This window comes from Paroedura picta, chromosome 5, assembly GCF_049243985.1.
Source record: "Paroedura picta isolate Pp20150507F chromosome 5, Ppicta_v3.0, whole genome shotgun sequence".
In the NCBI taxonomy this organism is placed as follows: Eukaryota; Metazoa; Chordata; class Lepidosauria; order Squamata; family Gekkonidae; genus Paroedura; species Paroedura picta.
Window position 1 is genome coordinate 36665448 of NC_135373.1, and position 22111 is coordinate 36687558.

The 22111-nt window shown below is 47.5% G+C and overlaps 1 protein-coding gene across 3 annotated transcripts; it reads left to right on the forward strand.

The window, feature by feature from the left end:
• The first annotated feature begins 1158 nt into the window (after nt 1-1158).
• Nucleotides 1159-8687, forward strand: AIRIM (AFG2 interacting ribosome maturation factor). Of its 3 annotated transcripts, none has more exons than XM_077337263.1 (5): nt 1159-1252; nt 2723-3001; nt 4234-4410; nt 6029-6147; nt 7297-8687. In XM_077337263.1, the coding sequence occupies exons 2-5, from the start codon at nt 2724-2726 to the stop codon at nt 7335-7337; spliced, it is 615 nt and encodes a 204-aa protein (XP_077193378.1). In that variant the 5' UTR covers nt 1159-1252; nt 2723; the 3' UTR covers nt 7338-8687. The 3 variants fall into 3 exon arrangements, with proteins under 3 accessions (XP_077193378.1, XP_077193379.1, XP_077193380.1); XM_077337264.1 differs by lacking the exon at nt 1159-1252 and adding an exon at nt 1328-1438; XM_077337265.1 differs by lacking the exon at nt 1159-1252 and adding an exon at nt 1361-1381.
• The last annotated feature ends 13424 nt before the right edge of the window (nt 8688-22111 follow it).

Sequence of the window (22111 nt, forward strand, 5' to 3'; positions counted from 1 at the left end):
AGATATTAAATGGTATGGGGAATAAAACTGACCTCTGCAAAATCCTGCAGGCCAGGCCTTTTATTGCTCCTCCCTCTTTCCCGCTTCTACATCAAAATGATGGCAATTGTTTTCTTTCTTTCTGCACTTGTCAGGAATCAACAGCACTAGAATGAAGTCTGTTAAGTCATTAAGCTACCTTGTGTAGACTTTTGTTGTTTTTGGTGGCAGCTATCTGGTTTGCCACAATTATAAGCATTGGCCTCATCCCTCTGCTATCAATGGATCTGTTGGAGGATGGAGCTCTTGATCTCCTGAGGGAGCTGACATGAGTGAAAGTAAGCAAAGGCCCATTAATTGTCCAGGTGCCCCAGTGGCTCACAAGTTGCCCCTTGAGACACTAGTATTCCCATTTTCCCTTTTTTTACCAGAGCTTACAGATAAGGGACTCTGGCTCCATGGGGGGGGGGGGGTTGACTAGGCACTCCCTTGCCACACTAGACTGAAGCAGCAACCAAGTAAGCAGGAACAAAGGGAACTTGTCAAATTTGTTTATACACAACCCAGAAGCAATGGTCCTGAATCCAAAAGACTTGGCCATAATCCACACAATGCATAATACCTTTTATTATATACATGCCATAAAGCTGCACGTTACGGCCAAGGGGCTTACAGCAACTGACAGCAAGAGAACCAGGAAGGGGCTTTCAAGGGAAGCAAGCAGCGGAGGTGGTTTGCCGTTGCCGCCTCCTGCAGAGCCTTGGTGGTTTTCCATCCAAGTGCCGATCCCGTTTAGCTTCCAAGATGGGGCTCTCTAGGGGTGGCCAAACTGTGGCTCTCCAGATGTCCATGGACTACAATTACCAGGAGCCCCTGCCAGTTGAGTCCACAGGCACCTGGTGAGCCACAGTTTGGCCATCCCGGCATACAGTTCTACACCACAGTTCTTGGCATCAGCCAAACAACACAAATCTGCAAAATGGCCCGAATTCCCAGTAACAAAAGAGAGCGACTCCTCCTGGGTGCGAACAATGCCTTTCTCGGCTCTCGAACACGCTCAGTGGTCCTGCGGACTTCTCCTGCACGGCCGGATGGCATTTCATGCACCCCTTGCCTTAGGTCAGACGGCGCGTGCGCGGGGCGGCGATAGTGGAAGGGGACCGGCGCTCTATATATTGTTCCTCTCTCTGGTCCCTCCGGAAGTGCGTCATGACTGCGGCGCCGGAAGTGGTGTCGGCGTGTGAGGCAGAGCCGGGCGGGTGTTGGCGCGCAGGTGAGGCGAGGGATCTTGTCTGACAGGCTCCAGGGCGATGCCGGGACTTCAGCCCTGAGTCTCGGTGTCCTGCAGTCCGGGGCTGGGGGGCATTTTCGTCCCGGGTCGACGGGTCATACCCGGTGGAAGGTGCCGCTGTTCAGTCCGGCATTCAACTAGTCAGCTCGTCCTGCCCCCGAATCACAGGTCGCCGCTTGCAGACGGGGAGGCATCCGAGGGCTGTCCTAGCTGCGGATCCCTCCCAGCTGGTGCTGCGTTTCCGCAGGACAGTGATGTGCTTTTGTAGAGGTTAGGGCGACAGTGGGAAGCAGAGCCCGGCAAGGTGCTTTCTGGTTAAGCCCCTCCTGGGAACAGAAGGGCCCGTCCGGCAGAACGTGGCCAGGGTGTTTCCCCTTAGGGGAGTTCCCGCGTTTCAAGGCTGACGTCCGAGTTGCTGGAGCAGTTAGCTTGGCCAGGTTGCTGCCTTTAGTAAGCAAATGATGTGTTATTTGGACACGTATTTATCGTGGACAAAATTAGTTACATTTAAATCACAAGAATATCTTTGAAAATATGTTGTATATGTATCACAGCATGCACAGGAATTATCATTACCTGACTTCCCGGTGCAAACCTGGATGTGCCCAGAAGCCTGACTCTGTATGTCAGCTTCATGTGTCATGTTAAAATCATGGAGAAGTAGCCTCTGCAAGATGGGGCCCCACTTCCTATCTAGCAGCAGGTCAGTTCTGTAAAGCTTTGGCGAACCTGCTTCGCTGCCGATGCCTTCCAGGGATGCAACCAGGATATCTTTAATGCTGCCTTCCCTGTCTTGGATACCCCAATGCCAGCAATGTAAAGCTGCCTGTTTCTTCCTAAGGCGTGCCTTGTCTTGAGGCTTCTAGTTGATTTCTTGGATTGTCAAATTGCCTGTGTGCCTGCCTGCAAAGTGGACTTGTCATTTAAATTTAAAAGGGCAGCTCATCCTGCTGTCTGGCTAAAATTTGGCAGGCAGCATCTGGAGGTTGGATTGGATAGGCAGCAGAGTCAAATCGGGAACTGTTTCCTGGAGAAATCAGTGGAAAGAAAAATGTAACTCAGAAGCAAATGGGGATATTTTAGCCACCCTGGGACACAAGTGGTGGGTGGGATATAAATCAAATAATGAATAATATGAACCCAAATCTGGAAAAGCACAACTTGCATGTTTTTCTGCTACCACAGCCAGCAGCCCAGCTGGGGCCACTTTAGCTTACTGTATTCAAGTGTCCACATAAGACCTCTGAGTGTTCCTGGAGTGTATTAAGCAAATATAAAAAACAAGCCCTTACCAAGGATAGCTATACAATCTAGCTTTAGATGTGGGAGAAACCAGAGCCAAGGGATGGACAAGACAAGTTAACATGATGCCTCTCTGGAAGAGGCTTGAATGACTATGCAGCTTTCTGCATGCGGCCCATGTCAGCCCCAGTTCTGTTTGTTTGCCCCTAGGATGGCCTCGGACGACTCGACTCTCCCTCCTGCCCTGCGCTGCTCCCTGCAGAAGTGTTTTCGCAATCTCCAGGAGCAGCATGACACCTGGAAGAGTGCGCTGGCTGCATGCACGCCTCTCCTGGGTTCCCTGAGCAACCTGGCAGAGCAGATGCAGGCATCCCAAAAAGTGGCCTTTGCCAACACCCCGCTGCGAGACTTCCCACGTCTACCAGAGAGACTCAGATACCGCCAGCAATGTGCAGCAGAAGCATTGCTGGAAGAGCTGTGGGGAAAACTGTAAGTCTCCTTTGCGTGTGGTGTATTTAAGGGGCCAGTGTACATTTCTCAGAAGAATTGGGGAACGCCTGAAAATCACCAGTTTTACTGTCATCAACGAGTCACTGTTTCTCTTGCCAGGGTGCATCACTGTGGCAGTGTTGAGATAAATCTGACTACTTATTCTACAGCAGTTTCCAGTATGCTTAGGATCCCCGGCCCCCAAGAGATCAAATTGGCTTCAACCAGAGGCGAGGCTTTTTTTGCCCTGCTGGAATGCTCTGCCAGCTGAGACCAGAGCCCTGCGAGACCTACAACAGTTCCACAGGGATTGCAAGGCAGAGCTGTTCTGTCAGGCCCACGGCTGAGGCCAAGCTGCCATCTGATCTGATAGCCTCTCCGCTTGTGCTTGCATCCACTGAATGGCTCCCTTGCAGAAGCAATGCCATACCCTCCCAAACCCCAGGACAATTTTGTGGGCAATATAAGAGATTCATTTGTTTTGGAATTTTAATTTAATTAATTTAAAGCTGTATTTTAATAATTTAATATAATTTTAAATCTGTTGCGATCTACCCTGAAGATGGCAGAGACAGGGTGGAAAAGGAAGGAAGAAGGAGGGAGGGAGGGAGGACAGACCCTGACTACCCAATGAACTGTCCAAGTCCATCTCAGTATGTTGAGTCACTTCAAAACTGCTGGCTTCTGTCTTTCCTTGAGAAGAAAGAACATACTTTCGAGTTGCAACTGACTCTTGGCACCCCATCCACAGGGCGTTCCAGCCAAAGATCAGCCGGGCTAGCAGGCTGATAGGAATCTGAGTCCCAATTGCTGCAGAGGGATATAGTGAACCAACACAGACTTGATGAGGTGGTGGAAAGGGCTGTCACAGTGCAGTCTGGCTCATGGCAATGCCTCATGAGGCTTATGAGGCGCAGGTGGTTTTCCATCACCTTCCTCTACGTAGCAGCTCCGTTTTTTCTAGGTGGAAGTACTGCTGATGGCCAACCCAGCTTGGCTTCCGAGCTCCCACGAGCTTTTTCCTCGAGGAATGCTAGCAAGCAGTGCTCATAGAGGGTCAGCTGGACTTGCCCAGGAAGTGAGGCACACCTTATCCCCAATTTGAGCTTGCATGTACAGATTTGGGGGGTAGGGAAGGAAGGAATTCAGCTTGCGATTATAGGAACTTCTGGCAATGTCCAGAGTTGCTCCATATAGCTGCATTTATGATGTATTTTCTGTTTTGTATATAGACTTGAGCTGCAGAAAGTGCGGGATACCATTGGTGTTCACGTAGCCTCTCTATTCCAGCTCTATGAACAGCAAGAAGGCCTGTGCCAGGAGCGGGCTTTCCAGCGCTCTGTGCTTTGCCCTTCATTGGCGGATATGTTAGAGTGGCTGCTGGATGCAGAGGGTTTTTATCACAGCATGTATCCTTTGAACAAGGTCTTCCCAAGATGATCTCTGAAGTCAGACTGTGTTCTGCCTGTAGGGGAAAGGAAACAACGCCTGCCTCATCCTGTCGGAGTGTGGATTAGGTGAAGTGCTCAGGGAGGGGGGGGGGTTGCAGGCCCTCAAGCCCGTTCTGACTCTCACCAGGAACATCTGGAGCAGCTTGTAAAGGCGACTCTAGCCTAGTATCGTCTGCAGCAGCTGGCCAGGGTCTTGGGCAGAGAAGGGCTTTCCCTGGCAGCTTGTTACTCGCCCAAAGCGTCTCATGGCAACACACAACATTAAAACCAAGAAGGTACGTGAAGACAAATAAATATAAAACATTAATACTGAAATATTAAGAATTTTTTTTATACAGTGCTTTTCACTACCTGAAGGAATCTCAAAGCGATTTACAATCACCTTTCCTTCCTCACCTCACAACAGACACCTTGTGAGATAGGTGGGGCTGAGAGAGCTCTGACAGAACTGCTCTATGAGAACAGCTTTAACAGGACTGTGGGAAGCCCTAAGTCACCCATCTGTCTGCATGTGGAGGAGAGAGCAATCAAACCCAGCTCTCCAGATTAGAGGCCGCTGCTCTTAACCGCTACACAAGTTGTCTGTCACCAAACCACTTTCAAAGCAGCCCAAACTTGTGGTCACCGTTCAAGGGCCAACCTAAATAATTCAGCTTTGCATGCTGTGCAGACATTAAACAAGTCTGGCAAAGCACGGGCGTCATCTGAGTGTGTATTCCACAGGGCAGGGGCCACAACTAAGAAGGTGACAACCAACCAAGCCATCCTGGGGCCAAGCACCTGCAAGAGGCCCCTTGATGAGGACCGAATGGGGTTATAGTGGGAAAGGCAGTCCTGTAGATATGAGGGCCCCAGACCATTGAGGGCTTTGAAGGGTAACTCACCCTGAATGGGATCCAGAGACTTAATTGGTAGCCAGTGCAGCTGGCCAGAAATTTACAGTAATATGAGTTGACCACGATGTACCAGTCAGTAACCTGGCAGCGGCATTCTGGACCACCTGCATTTTGAAGTGCTTTCAAGGGTGGAGTGAATGACACTAGTTAAATGTGTAGGTAACTGTTACATGGATCAATGTGGTAGGTCTGACCCAAGCAAAGAGCCAGCTGGTGAGCCTGGCACAGGTGAAAAAACTCTGACTGAACTACCCTAGCCAGTTGTTTATCCAATGAGCGTACAGAATCCAAGCACACACAAACACACCCTGTCCAGGCTCTTTAAAGAGTCTGCAGCTGCCAACTGGACATCATCCGTCTTTTCCAGCCACATGACCTCTGTCTTAGGTAGATTCGACTTCAGCCAGCTTCGCCTTCACCCTAAAGTATACACAATGCCAACGGGCTCTTCCTCCACTGTTCACCCTTCAGAAGCCGAGAAAGCAAGGGGGAGGCAGTGTGCTTTCAGAATAACCTTTCCTTTAGCAGTGGCAGGAGTCAGGTCTTCTTGATAGCTCCACCAATCTTCTCCTTCCTACTCTGTTTGCCCCTCTGCTTTGTACAGGGTGAGGACATTATACTATCAGTATCCCAGCTTCTCTAGGCTTCTGTTCCTCTATAGTTCTTAACTCCTAGAAAAGCTGCTTGGAGGTCAAGATGCTGCTTCTCCAGGCCACATATGAACACTTGCCCAAGATGCAGACTCTTCCACAGGCCTGGGAACAAGTGCTGCAGCACAGCCGCCAAAATGTGGTAGAAGGTAACCATAGCCATGAGGAGGATCTTGCCTTTGGGGGTGGGGAGAGCCGTATGGGACCCCAGAATCTGAGGATTAGAGAGAAACTTGCTTCCAGATATGTCAAGACTTATTAGGATATCAAAAACTGCATAATTAATAGTTAAATGCTGTCAAGTTGAGATTAGGCTTGTGTGCTTAGGTGAGGTTTGGCTGCCTTGGCAATCACCGGAGCCCGAAGCGGCCAGCGCTGGGGTGTGGAGAAGAGGGGCGGTGGCGGCGGCACGTCAGCTGGCGGCCACACACAGGTGCAGAGCTCTGTGCCTCCTGTGTGCAGCCACTGGCTGGCATGCTGCCACCGCCCCTCCTCTGCACCATGGCGCTGGCCTCCTACGTACCGCCTTGGTAATCGCCGAGGCAGCTGAAGTGCACAACCCTAGTTGGGACTGACTGATGTTGACCACTGGCGGCGTTTTAAAGTAAGGTGGCCAGATTTTAACATTGGTAAAGCAGGACACCATTGACGGGGGGGGGGGGGTCTTGATTAAGAATTTGGTTTATATGGAGCAACAAAAAGTTTCATAGAACGCAAAAATAGTATTGTAATATGTATATTTTACTTTCAACATAAGTCCAATTTGCCAGGTACCCCCAGATGTCCCTCCAAAAGTGGGACAATCTGGTCACCTTGTTTTTAAGGCAAGAAAAGAACAGAGGCAGTTTGCCACAGCCTCCCTCTGCATTGGGACTCTAGACTTCCTTGGTGGGCTCTCCTCTAAATAGTGATTAGTTTCTCAGATGTGACAAACTCAGGCTGGTCAGAGCTATTAAGACTGCTACAACTGTATAGCAAACTGTATAGCAGTGTAGAATGTCTGGGGCACTCCGAATGCGTTGATTAATAGTCCTGTAACGCAGTGTAATCTCCATAGAACAGCAGCTGCAGGGAGAGGGAACTAATACCAAGAGAAAATTAATTGTAGAGATCAGACTTTTGGCCCAGTCTTTTAGTTACCATCCTTTATCAGCTTTCTAGCTCTAAGGGTTAGTGCTCATTTGATCGTTTCTGAGTCTGCGGGCATCTAACAGGTTGATTCTGTGGTTTTAACTTGCTTGGCTGATGCACAAGGAGGGGCCGCGTATCTAGGGTTTTCATATGATTTTTCTTCTCAGATGCGGTACTGAAGGTCTCCTTCTTCCTGGAAGCTGGGTGAGGACCTGCCTCTGCGTTATGGCCCAAGCAGCTCTCCAATTAATAATTAAATGTTTAATTAATAGTTAAATATTGAGCTTTCCAGCCCTGCAGTCTTAAAACAAACCAGTCTGGATTTTTAGGCAGGTGACCTGCCTGGGAGTGAGCAGCCTGTGAAATCAGCGGCAGTTGTAGGCTGTTGCCCTTGGGCTCCTCACAACCATTTGGGATGGGTGAGGAGGCTCTCAGCGTGAATAGAAATGGATTATGTGCCCTTGAATGTTGAAGTCGTTCTTCCCCTCGCTTAGAGGGACGGTTTGCCCACAGACACCTGTCATCAATGCTGCCTGCACCCCACTATTATATTGCTTTGCGATTGCAACTTGGTATTAGAAATACACAAATATGTGTCAGCCTTGCCAAGGATTGACCAGCGGTGTTTGCACTGATGCAGAGAGGAAAAAGGGACAAACCAGATGCCATGCTTTGCAGGAGCTGCCCCTGGATTCCTCAGGTGACATCATCCTCAGCCCAAAGGCTAGCTTTTCTCTCCCCTCCCTGGAAACAATACCCATTTTCAGGTCAATGGCACACCTAAGCTCTGCCACTTTTTAAAAATGTATTAGATTTATTAGCTATCCCTCCCTAGAATAGGCTTGGGGCGGCTGATCTCAATAAATGAAATATACATATATAATCTTATCACCCTTTAAGTGCTTCTTTCATCCCACCCCACCTATGAAGTTCCATTAGTCCTGATTAACTTACCTGCCACACCTAAAGCCATTTCCCATCCACTGGTCCCAAGGTCATCAAGACAATATTTACATTTTTGCCTAACTCATTCAGTGTAATTAAGTCTTTGTCCTTTGCCTGGAAAACTCATCAGGGGTCCACCCAGAGCGATCGCTGGTATTGTCTTCTGGAAAACCTCCTATGCTTTGTCCACACTGGACAAGAATATCACCTGCTCCCCTGATTTCTTAATGTTACACTGGCACCTAAGTCATTGTTCTAGGGGCTACAGAGCTGTACCTTAGCCTCCAGCCACAACTCTGGTTATTTAAGGCTCACACTGGAAATCCTCAGTGTGTGTGTTCTTTGGGATTCTTTTCACACACCAACCTCCATGTGGGTTTTTCAGTGTGTGTGTCTCTTCCCGATATCTTGCATAAACTCAGGGTGCAGGCCACTTTTGCTGCTGCTGCTTCTGGGCTTCTACATGTTGGAAGGTGACTATAATCTATCTTTCCTCCCCTGAAATCCTGTATTGCACTGTCTCAACTGTTTTTCTTCTTGTGTGTGTGTTTAAGTTGTGTGAAAGTATGTTTTAGTTTTAATTTTATTTTTCAATAAAAATAATTAATTTTCAGTTGGTCACGTTGTGAGTTTTCTGAAGGAAAGGACCTTTGTGTACACAAGTGGAGTTTCCTATTGTTGCCCCTCTTACTGCCTCTCCTAGAATTTGCTAATTCCCCCATCTAAACTCAGGAGATCATCTATTTTAGATAACCCCCTCTCTCTTTGGTGCAGTTAGACTTGATAGGGATGTCAGTCACAACTGAGGATGAATAATTGAAGAAACCACTCCCAGGTCTGGAAAAGCACTTTCCACTCCCCTGGCCATGAGCCTCAGTGGCCCTGAATGGATGTATGATTTTTCTTCCTGGTGAGATAGCATGACCATGCCTCTCTGTGGGTGGGAATTTTCAGAGAATCCTCCCCACCACATGTTCCTTTTCTCCCAGGTGCAGTATTTCAGGACACACTGTAGGTTGCCCTGGGAAGGGGAAGGAGGGGATGTGGCATTCCACAATCAGAAATCCCTGGTGGATCCTCCAAGATAGGCAATCTGGATTAACAGTTGGTACAAGGGATGCTTATACACAATTGCAGACTCAAACTGGAAATCCTAGTTGTTTGGCCTATTTGCATTTAGACCGACCTGGATTTTAATCAACTGCAGTTCATAAACAGCAGCTTATTGTAATGTTTGAACAGAGCCACAGTAGCACTAAGATTGCTAGAGGTGCAGACTAGGGATGGGCAATTTATTTATTTCATTTATATACTGCCCTCCTCTAAGATTCAGGACAGGTCGCGTGGAACAAGAACAAGAATAACATTAAACTTAGTGACCATATTGAATGAAAGTCAACAGTAATAATCCTTATCCATTGTTTCTCTTAATATTTGTGAAACAGCTTGGGGGTGGAACGAGTCCGGGGTGTGTGAGTTGGAATAGGGCCAATTTGCTGACTGCACCCTGATTGGCCCTGCCCCTACAGCTCCACCCTCCTTCTCTGGACGCTAGCCACTTTGCTCTCAGATGCCTGAGAGAGACACACAGAGAGCCCTGCCAAACCACAAACGAGCCCTGATTACCTGCTATGGCTCCTGCTATGAGAGAGATCTGCACCTACTGGTGTCCCCTGGGTCCTAGCGCCCATTGCATTCCTGGTTGAAATGGGCTTTCTTGCTAGTAATGACAATAAACAGAGAACACAACATTCTAGCAGAGTAAACAGTCTAAGAGACCCATGGTTGGTCAGTCCAGGCATATGGGTTCAAGGAAGGGAGGTTCGGCGGTCCAATAGATTTTGAGCTTCGGTCGACCTTAACCAAATACTTGGCAGAGAAGCTCCCTTTTGCAAGCCCCGCAGAACTGTTTCAGCTCTACCAGGGCCCTGATCGCCTCTGGGAGCTCATTCCACCAGGTGGGGGCCAGGACAGAGAAGGCTCTGGTTGAGGTCAAGCGGACTTCCTTGGGGCCAGGGATCACTAGCCAGTTGGAGGTGGCAGAGCGCAGAGCTCTAAGAGGGGTGTAGGTAGCTCAGATAAGCCTGAAAATACTCATATCAATGCGGATTTGAGTACTGTTTGTGCTTCTGTGGGCTGGTTTGCACATTTCATCAGTTCAAACGAGCCGAGACAGAGAAGTCTGAATCATGATTCGGTGGATTTGGACCATTTAAAATTTAAATGGAAACATATTCACCTTCTTTTTACATTCACTGTTCTCTAGCTAGTCTTCCCTGCCCTTGGCCCTGGCTTCTGGAGCAACAGGAGGGGAGGGAGAAGAAGCATCCTGACAGACCAAATGCAGAACCCCCCTAGAAGGAACTAGAGTCAGTCATTGCAATGCATTTTGCAAATTCAATTGCAATGAGGTCTGGAAGCTTGCAAAACTTTTTGCTGGTTTCAGCCAAGTCAACAGGAGAAGGAGGTGGGGGGGGGAGGTTTCAGCCAATAGGAAAGCAGGTTTGTGGGGAAACTGTTCTTTGGCCAATCAAAGAAGGTGGTTCTTTTTTTTTTAATCCTTCTGTGCATGGTCAGAGGACATAACAGTAAGTGTCTTGACTCCATTGCTTTGCTGAGTCTGGTGATGAAGAGATGTATGGCTGGGTTCTTGGCTTGTTCGCTGCTATTCAGACCACCTGATTTAGTTGCCTGGAACACCCAGTAGTTGATAATCTGGAGTAACCTACTTGGATCATCGCTGGAGAAGACTTCACCTGGTTTGATTTGAGGGGAATCTTTCACAAAGTTCTCCTCTTTCACTCTTGGGGCTCAGTGAGTGCAGCTGGGTGGTGGGTAGTTGGTGGGGTGGGGCTGGGTTTGTGGCCAAGGGGAGCTCCCTTTCAGGCCTTCTTTAGTTAATCCCTCGTTCTGTTTTGTTTCATTTCTGCTTGTTTTCCTATTTAGGCCTACTGCTTGTGTGTGTGCGTGAGGGGGGCAAATTAGGAAAACTGCAAGCCTCAGGCATACTTTTTAAATTTTTGGTTGACTCTGGTTTCTGGTTCATTTAGGTTCTCTAATCTGGGTTTTGGTGGCATTTCTGGATTTGTGTTTTCTCTTTCTTGGCCAAGTGGCCTTGCTTGTGGTTGTGGGGGGAGGAGGGAGAGTGAGGAGAACAGAAAGCTTCAAGCCTACTCTAGCCTGGTGGGACTTTGGATTGGTATTCTGTTTTCTTGGTAAAGCCAGCGGAGAGTCTCCCCGCCCCTTGCTTTGGCCTTATTGTTACATAGTTAGGGTGGAGGCTTTCTCTGAGTGTATTAGGGTTTCTCCCAGAATTGTAGGCTTCCTTTGAATTCCTTGAGGTTTGGTTTGTTAAAGGAGGGGAGGGGTTGAATCTTGTGGTTTCAAGATTGAGCAATTTAGGTGGATTCTGCTAATTTGCTGTTTGATAATAAGGATGTTGTTAGGATTTCTCATAACTCATGCAACTCCCATGCATCCCCAGACTACTGAATAGACCAGGGGTAGTCAAACTGCGGCCTTCCAGATATCCATGGACTACAATTCCCAGAAGCCCCTGCCAGCTGGCAGGGGCTTCTGGGAATTGTAGTCCATGGACATCTGGAGGGCCGCAGTTTGACTACCCCTGGAATAGACAGACAGGCAAAATTTGACTTCAATGGCTCTGTAGGTTATAACAGACCCGAATTGATTCAGCTGTACCCAAATCCGAGTATAAAAAATGGGTGATTCAGATATACTTGAATCAATTGTGGCCAAATCAGACAAGTAATGAATTGTTTTTCTTTGGTGCACATCTCTAATGCAGACTGCTGAGCTGGATTGGCCACCAGGCCATCAGGAGTGCTTCAGGGGAGAGTCTTGTCTCCAACCAGTTTACAGGAAGACTGCTAGCGACTGTCCTCACTCTGTTTCTGTTTGTATGGGATGTCCCGCAAAGCCCAGGTTATAAGGAGATTCTCATCATTCGTCAGATGCAGTAATGTTACTTCATTTTTGACCACCTTCTCCAGGGCCTCAGCAGGTGTCTTTTGTTTTGCTATTTCTATTTGTTCTTTGCTACAACAGGTGTCAGTAATGGAGGGAGGAGATTCCTTCCTCCCTGTCTAAAGAAGGAAACAGCCTGCCCGAAAATAGCTTTGTGCAATCAATCGACCAGCCTCTCCCTTCCTGTGCTGATTCCATGTCCTCCTTGCAGTCTAGATTCAGCTTCTTGGCCAGGAGCTTCCTGACACCTTCACAGATCCTGGGAGAGGCTCTTTCTGGGGTGACCTCTTTCCGTGCACAACTCAGTCTGAGCAGCCAGGAAGTGGAGACAAAGCTTAACTGCAAAAGTAGCTTGTGGTCAACAGAAATTCTGAGGCATTTGCAGCCTGGCTCACGAGAAGCAATTCCTCTTGTTTATGCCTTCAAGAAGAGTTGGCTTGGAAGAGCATGCCAGAGTTCTGGCACTGCCTTCAAGAGGCTGTAAGAATCCCACTGTGTCTTCTCACTTGAATAAACACAGACATCTCCAGGAAGAGTCTCTCTTTTTAATGACCTGGATGCTGGTTTTATTTGTGATATTTTGGGAGCCCACGTCCAGTATTTCTCTGGAGGGCCAGAGTACAAAAAGATGCAAAACAAGTGGCTGGCTGAACGGCTACAAAGCTGAGAAAGGTTGGTGAAGGTGCTGGCAGGTAGACCCTTCCTCGTTCTGAGAGGAAGTTTGCCTACAAACACCTTTCATTCAACATGCTTGCAGCCCGCTCCTGTATGGCTTTCTTTCTGGACAGGCAGTGTACCAGAGTGTGCCAATATCAGCCCGATAGACGATATCAATATCTGCACACAGGCAGCCTTGGGAAAAAGGTACACTCAAGCCAGAATCCATTTTGTCCAGCAAGTAACATTGCAGCCAACCTGGGAAGGGGCCCTGTTTGCTCATCTTTCCCTTTCCCAACACAGCAACAATGCATTATCTGTAATACTATGGCTTGTCCTAGAAGGTTTCATAACCCCATTTTTGGCTAAACGGTTTTTCCCTTCCTGCTCCACCCAAAGCAAACACACATGGTCCAACTTCTCATCCAAGCCTACCCCAGGAATGTCAAACTCACATCTGTAGTTAAGCATCTATTCAGGTGGATCATTTACACCTTTTTGCTTTTGCTTGGGAAATTCCTCTTCAGGACTTCCCCAGCCATCACCGGTACTTATTACAGACTGAGACACCTCTGGTGAAAATCACACTGTCATTATCAGGACACCAGGTCAGATCTCACCCTCTTAACTTTCTTTAGTACTAATCTCATCAACACACTGATATAGGACCGCCATGCCCAATCTTTAGCCCCAAGATACAAATCAGGCTACAAAAAAGAGACGGTAGTTATCGTTGTCCCATGTTTTGGCTTTTCATATATGAACCCAACATACAGGCCGGGCTGCTACTTCTCCTTCCCAGTACTAGACCACTGCATGGCTTGAATGGTAAGTATAAAATCCTCTTGCCCCAGAAACTTAATCGCACTTTTGCACCCAATCACCTCTTTTATTTCCTTTGTGTGTATTATGAAACATTCTCCAGGCTTTGAGAAATCCCAGAAGTTGGGTGATTGTGCAGAATATGGTTGGGAAGCATAGCTGTGTTTTCCATAGCTGTGGGAAGCATAGCTGCCCACCTAGCCCCCTTCCCCTTCCCACTCCCTCCAGGCCCATCATTGGCCATTTTGGGAGGGGTGGGGGGGTGGGCATGACTATATATGGTCATATCACCCAATAAATGTTTTAACAAAGTTAAAAAATATTTTAAAATTAATTAACTCCCATCATTCAGGAAACCCTTCAAGGGCTGTTTAACCCTGGTTGAGAAATCCTGATCTATTGTGTGGGGAAATTATTCAGTTACTGCCAGAGAATAATTGCAGATTAGCTGAAGGGGTAACGGGTTCTTCAGAGTTGTGTCATTTTCAGCTGACACTACCTTAGATTCCCTGATTTTTGCCTCCAGGGGGATAGTTTCAGCTGTTGCTACCAGGTGACTACTAGGGCCAAGAGTGTGGGCAGCAGATAACCCCTCCAAGGCTACTGTGTTGTCTTATCCCTTTCAGGAGAGAAATTCTTTGGAAAGTCTCTGAATAGGATTCTGATTGAAACTAAAGATAAAAAACAAGTCCTTCCCAGGTATGTGAGGAAAGGAGGTGACAGTAGATTATCCCAGGGGTTCTCTTTTTGTACCCTAACACCTTGTTGTTCTGCTCAGACATCAGGAGGGGTTCCTGGAGCGGTCCTTTCATAGTCCTATAAGATAAGGTTACCAGATTTTAAGATTGGTAAAGCAGGACACCATTGATCTATATGTAGCAACAAAAAATTTCATAGAACGCAAAATACGCAAAAATAGTATTGTAATATATATTTTAAAATTTCAACATAAGTACAATTTGCCAGGTGCCCCCAAATGTCCCTCCAAAATCTGGCCACCTTACTATAAGTTCAACAAGCAAGACCCAAACAGACAGAACAAGTCTGATAGGGACATAAAACAAAATAGAGCATGACTGTCTAGATCTACTACTGGAAGGGCACCTGACCTTATTCAGCAACATTTGGGCCAGAAATCAGACAGACGAATGGGCTGCCAATGTGGTAATACTGGGTTACAAAACAGAATTCTCAGCCTTGCCTCTGGATCATTTTCTGTCCTCTCCCACAAGTCAAGATCCATCAAAAAGACCTAGAATTGTGCAAGCAATTTCACACCTACTCCTACAAACAATCAAGGAGGTTCCAGCCTCAGAACACAGAAGGAGAGAGTGTATTCCAACTTTTTCACCATCCCCAAGTGCAATGGGGATTGGTGGTCCATTCTGGACCTCAAGTACATGAACAAGTTTATCCGGTTGAGAAGGTTTTGCATGGAGACTCTGCATTTGATTTCAGAGGCATTAAAGACAGGAGAATATCTCTCTTCGTTAGAGCTCACCAAAGCCTATATTCACATACCAATCTTCCTGTCTCATTGCAGGTTCCTGCAGTGATCTGATTCAAAAATCAAATCTTCCAGTTCAAGAACATGTCCTTCAATTTGTCAACAGTTCTGAGGGTGTTTATCAAGATTTTAGTAATTCCAGTGGTCACCTTATGACAGCAGGGGATCCACTTGCATCTTTATTTAGGCAATATGTCAATAAGAGCTTCGTCAAATCAGCAATCAATGGCGGACACCAAACAATCTCAACTCTATAAAAATGTGGGTTCCTGCTAAATCTTCAAAAGAGGTTACTGATCCCAGTGCAGCAGTTAGAACATCTAAGTCTTCTTATAGACAGATGACAGGCTCTATTTTTACTGTCAGACAATAGAATCACCAAGAGCAGGGAGATGATCCCCCCCCCCCCCATAATCAAAAGCAAACGTTCTTCTCTGTTAACTCTTGCAAGCCATATGTGTCTGTTCATGGCTGACAAGGAGGCACTGCGGTGGGGTTGCATGCACTTGTGACAATTATGATTCCTGAGACCACATCAAGACAGCATAACCAAACAAGTCAGTGTATCCTTACAGGTCCCCCTAGCAGTAAAACAAAGTTTAGTCTAATGGAGCAAGCCTGCAAATGGGAAGTTTTTCACCATATCAGAAGTGCTGGAGATCTTCACAGAGAAGAGTCTACGCAGTTGGGGAGCAGTTCTCCACGGACAGTTGACTCATGGGTGTTGATCCTAGGAAGAAGCTACACTTTTGGAAATCAGAGCCATTTGGCTGACCTTGTTACACTTCAGTCCGCGTGTCCTCATTTGGATGGACAGCGAAAAGCTATGCCAACAAACAAGGAGGATCAAAGACATCCTTACTACATAAGGAAGTTACAAATATTGTAATGTGGGCAGGAAAATCTCTCTCATCCATCAGGGTGTAACACACTCAGGACATACTGAATGTGCAGGCAGACTGGCTAAATCATTGGACTGTACAGGAAGCGGAATGTTCTAGATAATATGCAGTCAGTTCAGACATCCAATAGTGGACTTCTTCTCCAGTGACGACAATTGCTGACTTCCAAGATTCTTTAATAGGTATCTGCATAGCAAGGTGGAAAAGACAGACACCCTCATGTCTGTCTTTCTGAGAGGTCTGCTGTACATGGTCCCACCTTTTCCCATACTGACAAAGATCCAGGAGCAGAAGGCACAAGTACTTCTGATGGCCCCATATTGGTCCAGGAGGCCTTGATTTTCAATTATTCTACACATGGCAAAGGGACCTCACATGATGCTTCCAGTTATGGTGGATCTACTTCAGGGGCCCAATTGGCACCTGAATCCAGACTGGCTGCACTTGACCTTTTGGCAACTGATTGGCCAGTGCTCCTAAAATAGAAATATAGGTTATGGATGCTATTGCTTCCAGTAAACAGTCTATAAAATGCATATTCAATTGTTCCTGCTCCTTTTAAATGGAGGTGCCAGTGATTGAATCTGGGACCTTCTGCATGTCAAGCAAATGTTCTTCCACTACTCTATGGCCACTCCCGAATTGTTTTCTAGGGCTGTGGATGATCTTACATGAAAATCTTCATACTGTACATTCTGAGTGAGTAAATCTTTGTCATAGAAAGCATTCCATTCATTCCAAAAGAGAAATATTTCATAGGAATGTTGTTTTTCAGTGCTCCCAAACATTTCTATTTTTTCCCCATAGGCAAAAAAATTACTGAAGAAAGCCCACAAGAAGGAAAGAATAGTCTCCTCCCCATAAGTTTTCCAGACTTTCTCTAGCCCAATCTTGTCTATGCTGACTGACAGGTCTGATGGCCTTTTAACTGGAAATCCTGCCAATGATACAGCTAGAAACAGCGAGAGCCAGCTTGGTATAGTGGCTAGAGGAGCAGACTTCTAATCTGGTGAGCCGGGTTTGATTCTGCACTCACTCCCCCACATGCAGTCATCTGGGTGACCTTGGGTTCAACATGGCACTGATAAGGCTGTTCTGGCTGAGCAGTAATATCAGGACTCTCTCAGCCTCATCTACCGCACAAGGTGTCTGTTGTGGGGAGAGGAAAGGGAAGGTGACTGTAAGCTGCTTTGAGACTCCTTTGGGTAGAGAAAAGCGGCATATAAGAACCAACTCTTCTTCTTCAGGAATATCAGGGCTCTCTCAGCCTCACCTCCCTCAGAGGGTGTCTGTTGTGGGGAGAGGAAAGGGAAGGCGATTGTAAGCCGCTTTGAGACTCCTTTGGGTAGAGAAAAGCGGCATATAAGAACCAACTCTTCTTCTTCTTCTTCCTTTGTTGTGTGCCTTGGGAGGGAATGCGGCTCAGATGAAGAGCCTGTGCTTTGCATGCTGAAGGTCCCAGGTTCCATCTCTGGCGTCTCCAGGTAAAAAGACCAGGCAGTAGCTGATGTGAAAGACCTCAGCCTGAAACTTCGTAGAGCTGCTGCCAGTCTAAGTGGACAAGACAGAGCTTGATGGATTCAATATCAGGCAGCTTCATTCCTCCCCAGTATCTGTTGGCTGTGGGCCACGGTACAAGCCTGCTGCCCATCAGAACAACTGGAGGTCTCTGCTGGTTAACGTTCATGCCCACAAGGGCGCCAGCAAGAGGGAGAGGGAAGGAGCAGTGGCTGGTGTGTGCACAAGGCATCCCATTTCCATGTCTTGCGCTAGCATGCAAGGGGTTTTGGCTGCCACAAGGTGGAGACACGATAAGGCTTCTTTCTGCAGCTCTTCCCTCCCAACACTTTTCCCCCCTTGCCGAAGGCAGCTGCGTGTCTGCTGGCGGAAGGCCCAGCAGCGGAGAAGGGAGAGGAATTAAATCTCATTTAAGCCCACTTCGGTTGTAAATAAACTATAATCACTTCAAATGTTTTGCTTAATAAGGAAAGGATGTTAACCATTAGGCAGGCAAACACTCAGCAGGCGGGTCTCCGCTGCCAAGCTGGAGAGAGCGAGACCAAAGTGGAAGGTGGTTCCTCTTGCATCATGAAAACGAATCCCTTTGCCGGCCCGAGAAGGGTCTTAAAAAAAGAAGAAGAATTCTTCAGGCCTTGGGGCTGTTTGTGACCTGCTACGCTACACAGCCAAATAATCAAGTTAGTGACTGTGCTTGAGCTGGGGTTGGAGGAGAGCGGATTCCTCTGCAACGCCCAGATCTGTGCAGCTCCTTGCTGAGAAGCACATCTTCAAAGAAGGGACCACATTTCACCCTCCAGGCATGACACAAAACAATTCTTTAGAGCCAAGTCCCCTCCATATGCTGCTGCTGCTTGAAAGCAATTTCAGCGCCATCTGAGCATCAGTAGATGGTTATTCCTTCAAAATTTGTCTTCCACACACGCACCCCCTGGAAGTTCCTGTTCTCTTACCCTTCCTGCTCTTTCCTCTCTCCTGAGAGCCCGTTTGGTGTAGTGGTTAGGGGTGCGGTTCTGACCGAGCAGGGATATTAGGGCTCTCTCAGCCTCACCCACCCCACAGGGTGTCTGTTGTGGGGAGAGGAATGGGAAGGCGACTGTAAGCTGCTTTGAGACTCCTTCGGGTAGAGAAAAGCAGCATATAAGAACCAACTCTTCTTCTTCTTCTTTCGCCAACCAACAGGGGAAAGGGATTTTGCCCATTGCAGTGAAAAATACAGACCTGAGGAAGGGATATGAATGGATGGGCTGAGAACTAGCAAATCTCAGGATGGTGTCATCCATTCCCCATAAATGACTACAGCCTAGCGTAGTGGTGTGGGTGCTGGACTAGGATCATGGAGACTCAGGTGCGAATCCTTGACGTCCCATGGAAGCTTGTCCTGTGACCTTGGACTGGTCACATGCTCTCAACCTATCTTCCCTCATAGGGTTGTTGAGGGGGTAAAATGAAGAATGTTGTAAGCCACTTTGGGTCCCTGTAGGGGAGAAAAGTGGGGTTCGAAGGTAGTAAACTAAACAAAATAGAACCGAGGGACGCTGTGGGGAGCTCTTCTAGTCTGCTTGGCCTAGGTAGAGGAAGCCAATTGCCCAGCCCACATGTGTTAGCGATTGAGCCCGGTGTGTCTCTGACATCATGGCCAAGAGTTATTTATGGCCCAACCGGAAGGCTAGGAGTGGGGCTTGGCTCCCCTTGCCCCAAGGGTGTGGAAGTCTTCTGAACTGTTATTGCCAAGTGTTATTGATGAAGTGGTGAGCTCATCATGAGCTGCTCGAGCACTGCCAAATTTCAAGCCCTTCTCTTTTTTTTCATTTTAACAGAACCAAAAATTATTTTAACATGAGAGAGAGATCTATGGATTCTGGACAGCTTTATGGAGATGAGCTATAATTCTAGGTTCGAAATGTTATTTGCTTTGCTGCACGCTCAGTTATCTCAGCGAGTGCTTCAGGTTTTTCCTCCAGTTCATATTTTCATTAGCGCTGGCCAAAAAGTACCAGCCACATCTCCAAATGGACTTTCGATCAGGCTGGGTTCAGCCAGCTGCTTTGCACTGCAATCTGCCTCTGCAGTGAGGCGCCAGGGTGCCATGGATGCGGCCAGTTGGCCTTCTGTGGCCATTACACAGAGAGTAAATCAATGACATCTGCTCCTTCGCAAACCCTAGACTGTATGGTGAACTCACCAAAGTCCCTAGCAGCACACCACTGTCCTTTGGGTGTACAATATGGAATTCGGAACTCTCTGGAGGTTCGGATCAGGGGTAGTCAAACTACGGCCCTCCAGATGTCCATGAACTACAATTCCCATGAGCCCTTGCCAGCATTCGCTAATCTCAGTTTGTCTGGAGATAAATTGTAATAGGTTTAAACAGGTGCCACCGGGTACAACCCTGTTCCCCAGGTAGTGTTTAGCTTCACTTGGCCAACCTCTTCTCAAATGAAAGATCTCCTAAGCCTCCTGTCTCCTGAGGCCTTGAGGAAGCTGAATCCATTCATGGCTTTCCAAAGAAATCTTTTAAGGTCTCCCCACACGAGTGCACGGACACACAAAAATCCCTCTGGATTACTTTCTTACTAGCAGTAATCCTGTTGCACAAAAAATACAACTGGCTCTTGGCTGCCCATGGTCCCTTTCAATATCCCCCCCCCCTTCCTGAAGCCTGCAAAGATGGGAGGAGAATTGAAAGGAAGTCTGGGCCGCTTAACAGCTGATCATGACAGCCACAGCTATAACACAGGGCCTGTCCCTTTCAGTGCCCCTTGCCAGCCTGGCAACACAGGGGAGAGCAGGTTTCCCATATGAAGCAGGTTTCCCATATTACATCTGACTACAACAGCCCCAGGGTTAAGAGTAGTGGATTATAATCTGGTGAGTCGGGTTTGATTTCCCCATTCCTCCACATGCAGACAGCTGGATGACCTTGAGCTAATCACAGTCCTGACAGTTCTGTTTCCACAGAGCACTCTCAGCCCCACCTACCTCACAGGGTGTCTGTTGTGGGGAGAGGAAGGCAAGGCAGTTGTAAACTGCTTTGAGACTCCATCTGCTAGTGAAAAGTTGGGTATAAAAAATAAATTTTCTTCTTTAAATGCTCCCTGCCAGCCTGGCAAGGCAGGGGAAGAGTGTTTAAATGGAACATGGGTCCCTCGTTATAGCTGCTCATGAATCAGCTGTAACATGGCAATGCATTCCCTTTAATACCTCCCACCTTTGCAGGCAAAGCTTTGCATGAGAAGGTGTGGACACCTACTTAATAGAGGTCATTGGATTTTGTGCAATCTGAAGAGAGGCTGCACTGTAACTAATGCAGTAGCCAGCAAGGAGAAAACTGCAGAAACATTTCACCCAGGGGAAATACAATTTATGCAAATCGCCTTGACAATTAAACAATGACCTTGCATTTGGTGCATCAGGCACTGGCTGTTCTGAGACCCTCCTTCACGCCAAGAGTCCCTGCCCTCCTTGCTAAGGTTGCCAACCCAAGATCTCCAGACATCTGTTCCTATGGAGAAAATGGCTATTTTGAAGGGTGGACTCTCTGGCATCATAGCCCACTGAAGTCCTCCTACAACCCTACATCCTTGCCCTCTGCATCCCATCAAAAAAGCCTGAGCCATTGCATAGGAATTGCACCAGGGTGGGGCTGCTCCAGCCCAGAAATGCTTTTGCATGCGCTTGCTCCAGGACTGACTCCCATCCCCTTTGAAACAACGTGGTTTGCATTAAGGTTTTAATATTATGTTGCGGGCAGGAAAAAACACCCCACGTATGTGTATGTTTTCCCACATATTTAATTTAGAAGGTTTAAAGTTTATAAATAAGACAGTAATTTGGGGGCACTGGAAGGAGATTTCATGTGAGGAGGAGATAAATCAGTCCTTCATTTACATGCTTAATCTATTCCACATTTGATTCACCAGGCTTCTTGGAAAGGACTCAAAGGGATTTCTCTGAAGGATCTGCCTTTGACAACAACATCTCCTATGGCTGCTGAGCCCAGAGGCAGCAAGGGAGTTCCGTGTTACGGTGGACAGATGTCACAGAGCAAACCCTCTGGGGCAAAACCCACAGTCTATCGCTGTCCCAGAGCAACTCGGAGAGGACAGACTTGCCGCTCAGGGAGCTCTTGCACTGGATGGGCAAGGCAGAGAAGCAAAGGCCAGTGGGAGTATGCATCGATGCTCCATTGTTAGCCCTGGGGGCTAGCCATAGCTTCAAGGTACTGTTTTTGGCCACGAAAGCCCTGAACAGTTCGGACACTCAGCCACTGGATGCGTATGAAGCTGCCTGATACCATCCTATGATTAAGCATTTAAATACCTAATCCCAACATAGACCGGTGGTTCTCAAGCTTCCTAATGCCGCAACCTTTTTAATACAGCTCCTCATGTTGTGGTGATCCCCAACCATAAAATTATGCAAGGGTTCTTTCACAGAAATTAAACTGAAACTCATCAATGGCATGAAGATCCAATGTTCATGATTGTATATAAGGTAAAGGTATCCCCTGTGCAAGCACTGACTCATATCTGACCCTTGGGGTGACGCCCTCTAGCGTTTTCATGGCAGACTCAATACGGGGTGGTTTGCCAGTGCCTTCCCCAGTCATTACCGTTTACTCCCCAGCAAGCTGGGTACTCA

Coding starts and splice junctions, on each gene's coding strand:
- AIRIM (XM_077337263.1), top strand. CDS start 2,724: ATGGCCTCGGACGACTCGACTCTCCCTCCTGCCCTGCGCTGCTCCCTG. Junction 3,002..4,233: donor GAAGAGCTGTGGGGAAAACT/GTAAGTCTCCTT, acceptor TTTTGTATATAG/ACTTGAGCTGCAGAAAGTGC. Junction 4,411..6,028: donor GAGGGTTTTTATCACAGCAT/GTATCCTTTGAA, acceptor CTCCTAGAAAAG/CTGCTTGGAGGTCAAGATGC.